General features: G+C 53.5%; 1 protein-coding gene across 1 annotated transcript; it reads left to right on the forward strand.

The window, feature by feature from the left end:
• MSANTD5 (Myb/SANT DNA binding domain containing 5) lies at positions 1 to 7,751 on the forward strand. The gene is made up of 6 exons (XM_006158914.1): positions 1 to 10; positions 3,370 to 3,623; positions 4,170 to 4,363; positions 5,968 to 6,002; positions 6,565 to 6,867; positions 7,157 to 7,751. Exons 1-6 carry the CDS (start codon positions 1 to 3, stop codon positions 7,642 to 7,644), a joined length of 1,284 nt encoding a protein of 427 aa, XP_006158976.1. The 3' UTR covers positions 7,645 to 7,751.
• The last annotated feature ends 318 nt before the right edge of the window (positions 7,752 to 8,069 follow it).

Here is an 8,069-nt window from a genome sequence, read left to right on the forward strand (position 1 = left end):
ATGGGGAGAGGTGAGGGATCTGACTTCTACTGAGCTTACTCTCCAGAGTGGATATAATGTCCGTACAAAACCAAATGTTTTCTACGACGGCTTCTGCATCACAAAATCCAAGCAGTTGTTTTTTTGTTTTGTTTTTTTGTTTTTTGTTTTGTTTTGTTTTTATAATCAGTCAACTCAATCAAAACTAACTACTTAAAAACCAATAGATTCTGGGGCCAGCAGATGGATAGCAGTTACATTGCTAGACTCCCACCTGGTCAACTACGGTTCCATTCCCAGACTTGATGGCTTAAAAACTCACAATGGGCACGTGTGCATCTACGCCCAAGGTCCCAGGAGAAGAGAGGAAGCAGGACTGCAGCATGGATACCCCCACTCAGGGGCATCTCTCGCTTTCTGTCTCTCTGTCTCTGTCTCTCCAGTTAGCACACACACCCTATAGCAAAAATATCTCAAGGAATAAAACAATAGCTTCTTTGAAGCAAAAGTAGTAAATATGATTAAGATTCAAATGCAGGGGCCAGGCAGGTGGCATGGTGGTTCAGGTGCTGGACCCGCACCACCAACTGTGTGGTTTGAGGTGTGGACCCAGTAGCTTGGAAAACACACTGGGTACGTGTGTGTGCAAACCAAAAACCCCAAGAGGAGAATGGAGGAGAAAGGATTTCTGTGTCCTCAGCCCCGGGAGGTACTTCTCACTTTCTCTCTCCCTGTTTCCAGTGAGTGCCCCATGCCCTCTAGCAAATTAAAATAATAATAATAGTAATAAAGACTCAAATGCAGAAATTTGGTTGTTGAGAAGCTAATTAAACATCCAACTTGCTCAAATAGAATTACAAGGGCAGAGCTGTTTCTCACAAAGACCCAGTCTTCGGGAAACACCAGCACGGACAATATGGCGTGGGCGTCAGATCCCTGAGAGAATGAGGAGCCCAGGCGCCCTTCAGACGGTCTTCTGTTGTCCTCTCTTCCCAGGGACTTGTGGGTACGTGGAATGACACCAGCAGCAGCAGCAGTCGTAGCCGTGCTGAGAGAATCCAGTTCTCCATCTCTGCAATAGCAAGTTGCAGCTGACCAGGGTGCGACACTAGCTGCAGACCTGGGTGGTGATGGTTTTTGGGAAGACCCTTAAACCCAACTGTTCTGATGCCAGATTAAAGAAAAATCAGGCAATTCTATAGTTACAGAGAATCCGAAAGTTCATCAATTCCTGTATGGCTGGAGTTGACTGGAAGCTCTCAGTGAGGTGAAAAAAGACCCCGGGAGTGTGGATGTGTATTATAAGGTGACAGCCTTTTCCCCCTTTCTCCCTTCACGTCCCGCCCTGGTCTAGGCAGGCACTCCATCTCCCAGGTGGCCAATCTGAAGGGATTTAGCAGATGCGATCACAGCCCCTAGGCTGAGTTAAACCACAGGGGAGCGTGTGGGTGGGCTGAGTCAGTCGGGTGGGTGGAATACGAATGCTCCTGTGCAGGGAGGACGCCAGGACGCTAAATGAAGATATGTCTGAGACCACAGTGCAACTGGGCATCATCTCCGGTCTTCTTCTTCTTTTTTTTTTTTTTTAGAGGTTTTTGCCTTAGAGTGCATGCGCCCTAAGAGCGAGACAGTGAGAGGGAAAGTGAGAAATCCCCATCTCCACCCCCCGCGGAGAATGACCACGCGGCAATCTCTCCTCCATTCTCCTCCCGGGATCTTGGGCACGCACGCACACGCGCCTGGCTTGATTTTCAAGGCACCAGGTCCAGGACTCAACTGCAGTCGGGCATGTGGAAGTCCAGAGCTGTAACTGCTGCACCATTGTCTCTGGTCTTTTCGCTGACAGCCAAGGTCTTGATCCCGGCCGGCCTCAGTGCAAGTAAAAACCTGCTCCCACAGAGAACAGCTTCCGCCCCGGGCCTTGTGCTCCTCTGTAACAAGGTGCTCCATTGCCTGGAAGTGTCATGGCCCACCCTGTCCGCCATCTGCTTCTCCTGCAGTGTGGAAAGGGATGCCATTCTTTCTCCTTCCAAACTCACATCTCCAACAGACACCTCGTTATCCCTAAGGTGCCAAATCATTTTGTTACTAAATCACTCAATGATTCCTTATCATCTGCAAGACAGTTGCGATTCCTGTCTATGGCTCCACAGAACTGGCTAGTGGGTCACACGGTCATGGTTTCCTTCATCTCATTTCTTTTTGTGGACAAGTTTCCACCCTGGAAACTTGATGTCACATATTCACTTGTTTTAGCCCCCTGGGGCTGTTACAACAAGATGCCACACACTGGGGAACTTTGACAGGGCAGAAACTTAAGTCTCGCCGTGGAGGCTGGGCAGTCCAAGGTGAGGGCTGGGCAGATGGGGCCACTCCCTGATCCATAGGCGGTCTGCTCTACCCTTCAGGCAGTGCCGGGGAAGCAGGTGGACATCTGTCATGGACTTTTCTATAAGCCCCATTCATTAGGGCTCTGCTTTCACGACCCCATCTTGTCTCGGTTACCTTTAGAAGCCTCACCTCCTAAAGGGGTAAGGTTAAGGTCAGGGTTTCCACATACGAAGTTGGTGACGGGGTGGGCGACACAGTAGGCTGGTAGTCGTGCTACCGTTTGACCCTCCATTATGTTCTTCGACGTCCAGATTCCCTTCAATACCAAAATGTCTATGTCAATCATCATGAGTATTACTTGGGCTTGGTATTGAAGTCATTTCTTTTTCTTTTTCTTTTCTTTTTTTTTTTTTTTTTTTTGAGAGGTTTTTGCTATAGAGTGCATGCATTCAATAGAAAGAGAGAGAGAGAGGCAGAGAGACAGAAAGCGAGAAATCACCCCCAGGGGGGATGGCCACGTCGCAATCCCTTCTCCTCCATGCTCCTCTCGGGATCCTGGGCACGCACGCACACGCGCCCGGTGTGTTTAAGCCACCAGGTCTGGGATTCAAACCACGGTCGACTACATGGGAGTCCAGCAACATAGCCACTACATCAACTGCTGGTCCTGAAGTAATTTCTTTTAAGGTTGATAATTTTCGGGCCAGCAGGTGATGTGGAGGTTAAGGTGCTCGATCCCACATGGCCAACTCCATAGTTCAAGCCCCAGACCTGCCAGGTACATATGCATGTGCCCAGAATCCTAAGAGGAGAATGGAGGAAGAGGACCATGGCATGGTCATCCCCGCTGGGGCTGATTTCTCACTTTCCTCTGTCCGTCTGGGTGAGCACGTGCCACCTATGACAAAAAGCTAAAAAAAAAAAAAAAGGTTTAAATAAGGTCGATAATGTTGAGTCAGCTTACAAGTATTTTTTCAGAACTTTGAACACACAAGCAGTCTAAACCATGGTGGAATCATGACCACTCGGCTTGAAAGCCACGGGCCTCTGTCCCCACAGAGGGGCCCACGCAGAGCTTGGATGGTACCTGGGAGGACTGCATCTCCCCGGGGTTTCCTCCTCCGCGCTGTGGCGTGTGGTCATCGGGGACCGACCTCGGCAGGCCCACCCCTCACTGCGCGGGAACCAGGGCAGAGCGCGGGAGGGCCCTGCCCCTCAGCACAGAGGCCGCGCCACCAGCATGCCCCACGCCTCTCCTGTGTGCTCCTCAGCAGCTGGCGGACAGCTGTGGCCCTGAAGGGCCTGTCCTCTGGGTAAGGCCACGTTTCAGAGAGGGGACCTGATGTCCTTGGAAGTCCATTTCTCTCCGGCTTTCTTCACGAGGGAAGGGCCGGCTCTCTGGACAGCGGAAATCGCGCTTTCTTCCCGTGACCACGCTGTCCTCTGGCCCCTCTCAAACCTACCTTAGCTCTTCACGACACCATTTACAGAAAATGGCCCACATTCTCTCAGCGTCCCTTTCTCATTTGATCCAAATTCCCCTCGTTGCATGACACTTAATGTCTCTTACATCAATTTCCCTTTTGCCACTCAGAAATCTGTAAATTCTCCATTTTAACTCAGAAAATAAAACACTTCCAAGTTCCCATCAGAAACACCTCTGGCTCACTGGTCACTCATAATCTCTGCTGGGCGAAGAACCTTCCCAGTACAAGAAGACCCAGTATTACGCCATACTTCTATGACCTTCTCGAATTCCAGTATCAGTGAAGGGATTTTACTAACCTAGATTATCTCCAGTTAATCCCGAGAGACCACGGTGGGTGGGTCTGACTCAATCACCTCCATGACATTTAAAGGTAGCCCGAGCAGCCCGGGCTCAGTACCTGGCAGGAGCAGGGAGGAGCGAGGAGCGAGCAAGTCCCCGCACCCGGCATCTCCGACTGTCCTGGACCCCGTCAGGGCAGAGGAAGCCAGCTCTCTGCAGACCTAGTGAGGCCCCACGGCTGCGGCGAAAGGAATCCCAGGCGGAAACTCGACAGTTAGAACGGAGGTAGGTTGCGGGAGCCGCTTCCTGGGCTTTCTGGGTGGCTGGATAATATTTTTGGCCTCCAAGAATTTTTACAGCTATTAAGACATGTGCCATGTACGTTTTTTCATTCTTTACAGAAAGTAAGTTATGAATCCTCATAGCAAACCTGATGGAAGGTGTTAAATTCCTCTTCTGGCAAAGGAAACTGAGGCACAGCCTGAATGGGGGTGCAGAGCTAGGGAGGACCAGCACTCTGCTTCCTGAGTCCATGAGCTGAGTAGCTGTTCCGTGCTGCCTACCAGGCAAGGTCTACCCCTCCAGCATTCCCGATGTCAGTGGGATGGCGTGTCTGCTTTAACTTGTTTTGATTACTGTGTTTTTCACATCCAGCAGTTTCATTTAGGTTCTTTATATCTATTACTTCTTAGCCTCCCGCTTGCTCCACAGGCTGGACCGTAGGCAATATATAACAACTCTTTCAAAGCCCCTCCCCACCATTTCCACCGTCTGTCTTCTCGGGGTCTACCGGTTTATTTCCTGTTGATGGCCAGTTGTGTCTGCTTTATCGCTCACCTGGCAGGAGGTCAGCCTGGTACACTTGACATTGTTGGTCTTGGATATATTATCTTGTGTTCCTTAAACTAAAGCCGGTCTTTGTTCTGCAATATGGTTAAGTTACTTGGAAATGGGGACTAGCAAATGTCATAATGGTTATTACAGGGACTCCCACATAGTCAACTGTGGTTCGAGTCCCAGACCCGGCAGCTAGAAACTCATGCCAGGGTGTGTGCATGTGTGCCCAAAATCCTGAGAGGAGAATGGAGGAGAAGGGATTATGGCATGGCTATTGCCCCCCGGGGGGGATTTCTCACTTTCTGTCTCTGTCTCTGTCTCAGGTGAGTGCACTTGCCCTGTAGCAAAAAATCTCTTTTAAAAAAGTTACTTGGAAATGGATTGATGCTTTTCATTGTTGTGAATCTTTGTAAGTGGGGACAGAAACAAGCTTCAGCCTATGGATAATGTGCCCAGTGACTGGGACAATTCCTTCTAGCATGCCCTTCAATGCCCCCTGGGTTAGGGTGTCCTTTCACTCTGGCTGTGGGGACCCAGCTTCTGGCTCCGAGTGGCCCCAGGCATTTCCCATCGTGGTCCTTTCTAGGGTGTCTTTCGCAGCCCGGTGATTCCTCCCACATGCAGACTGGTGCTCGGACAGGGCCTCCCTGTGGGTGTACAGAGCACTCTCCACACCAGACCCCAGCCTGCTTCCTCGCCCTGAGCTTGCCCCTGCAATACCCAGCAGCCTTCGCCTGCCTGCAGCCCGTTCTCAGCTCGGCTGTGCTCCCCGCTTGGCCCCTCCTTGCTCTGAGGCCTGGGAAGTCAATGCAGGCCTGAGTGGGGCAGGCACGGGGCCCACGCTTAGTTCCTGCCTCCAGGCCCCTGGGGTCCCGGGTCTGAAAACCACTGGTTCATGACGTCATCTGGTCTTTTTTTTTCCATGTCTGCGGGACAGAGGGCGCTGTTCTTGACTTCGAGATAAGCTCTTAGTAGAAACAGCTCTCCCGTTAGTTAGAATATACATGTGTGTCTAGGTCAGTTCTTAAGTGTTGCCAGATTTTCATTTCCAGTGCTGTGATTGGCTCCTTCTTTAACCTATTCACAGGTAAGTCATTGAAGGATTCCTATTATGTAAATATTCATTTTTAAATTTTTTATTAGATGGCAACACTTCTGAATACAATTACCAGAAAAACTCAGAAGGTAAAGAAGAGAAAAGCAAGCAAGCAGGAATCAGGAAAACCCTCAGGTACAATGTTCTCACCCATCCATGCTCGAGGACACCTTCTGTCCTGTCTTCATCACCTTCCTGAGTCACGTGCTCATTCCAGGCCGGAGGGTGTCGGGTGCTCCCGGGATGATGGCACCCGGCATCCAGGGGCTCTGTCCCAGCCCACCCCCCTGCAGTCCTGACGGGAGTGAAGGACTGCGGGGGGCAGGATGTGAACCCCACATCAGGACCACCTGTCTAGACAGCGAATGTGCCGCCGCGCCTGTCACTGTGGTCTGGACGTGACCTGGGCGTCAGGTCCCGGGCAGGTGTTGCAGTTTCCCAGGAACGGAATAGTCCGATCTGGGCCTGTCAGTGCAGGGGAGGGTCTCTGAGAAACTTCAGCTGTGCGCGAGAGTGTGTCCCCAACCTCACCCTCATGCCCTGTGCCTTCCAGGACAGGAAACAAAGGCCTGGAGTGACCAGGAGATCCGCTGCTTTTTGCAAGAATGGGAATTCCTTGAGTGCGGGGTGTACCTCAGCGCAAGGAGGAAGGCTCACGTGGTCGCGAAGGCAGTCGCCCGGCTCCTGGCACGGAAGGGCGTGAGGAAGAGCTGGCAGCAGTGCCTCGGGATGCTGACGAGTCTGCAGGATTTATACTGGGCTGTGCGCGAGGCCAACGAGAGGCCGAGGGAGGAGCCCCTGCCTTGTCCTTACGGGGACGCCCTGCACAGGATCCTTGGAGCCCGGTGGGAAGGCGGTGAGTGGCACCCGCTGGCCCAGACATCCCTGTGACTGAGCAGGGCAGTGACCAGGGCCACACCCAGGGCCGCGCCCTGCCACACTCCCCATCACACAGCGCAGAGCGAGCGCGCTGAGGGCCCCCCTCCTGCCTCCTTCTAGCTCTTCCCTGTAAGGACCCCAGGGCCTTCGCTCGCGGCTCAGGGATTTACTCGTGGGCCGTGGGCCGGGCTACACCACAGCAAGGTCCAGGTGGGTGGGCGAGCCACGCCTTCACCACGCCTTCACCACGCCTTTCTCTCTCCTAGGGCCTCCCGCAGATGCAGCTGGCCTCCCACCTCTCCCCGAGGGCCTGCCCGAGGCCGGGGCTGTCCCCAGTGCCTTAGAGGGGATGGGGTGGGCCCCCCAGCCCACAGACCAGCCCTGGGCCGTCCCCTTTGAGATGCCGTGGGGCCCCCAGCCCTGGGCCGTGCCTGTGGAGGAGATGCCGTGGGGCCCCCAGCCCTGGGCCGTGCCTGTGGAGGAGATGCCGTGGGGCCCCCAGCCCTGGGCTGTCCCGGTTGAGATGCCGTGGGGCCCCCAGCCCTGGGCCGTCCCCGTGGAGGTGCAGGAGACACCGGGTGCCCCCCAGCCCATGCTGTGCGCAGGGGGCCCTCAGGCAGCCGACTGGAATCCCTGGAGCATCGACTTCCCGTGGCTAAGGCCGTGCCTGCTTCCTGCCTTTCTCCCAGGAGTCCCCCACCCTCTGGATTGGTCAACCTCCGCCGACTGCGGTCCTGAATTGGGAGACAGTTAGAGCCTGGATCCCCGTTAGGCCTGAGGTCGTGGAATAGGGTAGTTCTGTACAAAGACCCCTTCCCTCCGCAGCCCGATGTGATGAGTCGGAAATGGGAATAAACGGCAGCGAGCTCACCCTTTCCTGTCTTGGTGTGACTTGGTGGACTGCTCCATTACAGGGGGGCCAAGGGGCAGGGGGTCCCAGCTCCCCGGGGACTTGATCTGTGCACTCCTCTGTCTGTCTTGTGTCCTTTGCCACTTTGTAGTCTGATGTAGAACTTCGGTTTAACGTTTCTGAGCCTCAGGTTCCTTATTAAAATTGAAGCTGGTGACCAGCAGTTGGCGTAACGGCTGTGTCACTGGACTCTAGTCGACCGTGGTTTGAGCCCCAGACCTGGTGGCTTAAACTCACGCCGGACACGTGTGTGTGGGTGTGTGTGTGGG

The sequence above is a fragment of the Tupaia chinensis genome, unplaced genomic scaffold, assembly GCF_000334495.1.
Source record: "Tupaia chinensis unplaced genomic scaffold, TupChi_1.0 Scaffold000612_1, whole genome shotgun sequence".
NCBI lineage: Eukaryota > Metazoa > Chordata > Mammalia > Scandentia > Tupaiidae > Tupaia > Tupaia belangeri.

Excerpts from the sequence above, each read along its gene's own strand:
- MSANTD5 (XM_006158914.1), top strand. Across the intron at positions 6,003-6,564 it reads CTTCTTTAACCTATTCACAG|GACAGGAAACAAAGGCCTGG; the intron begins GTAAGTCATTGA and ends TGTGCCTTCCAG. Across the intron at positions 6,868-7,156 it reads TGGAGCCCGGTGGGAAGGCG|GGCCTCCCGCAGATGCAGCT; the intron begins GTGAGTGGCACC and ends TCTCTCTCCTAG.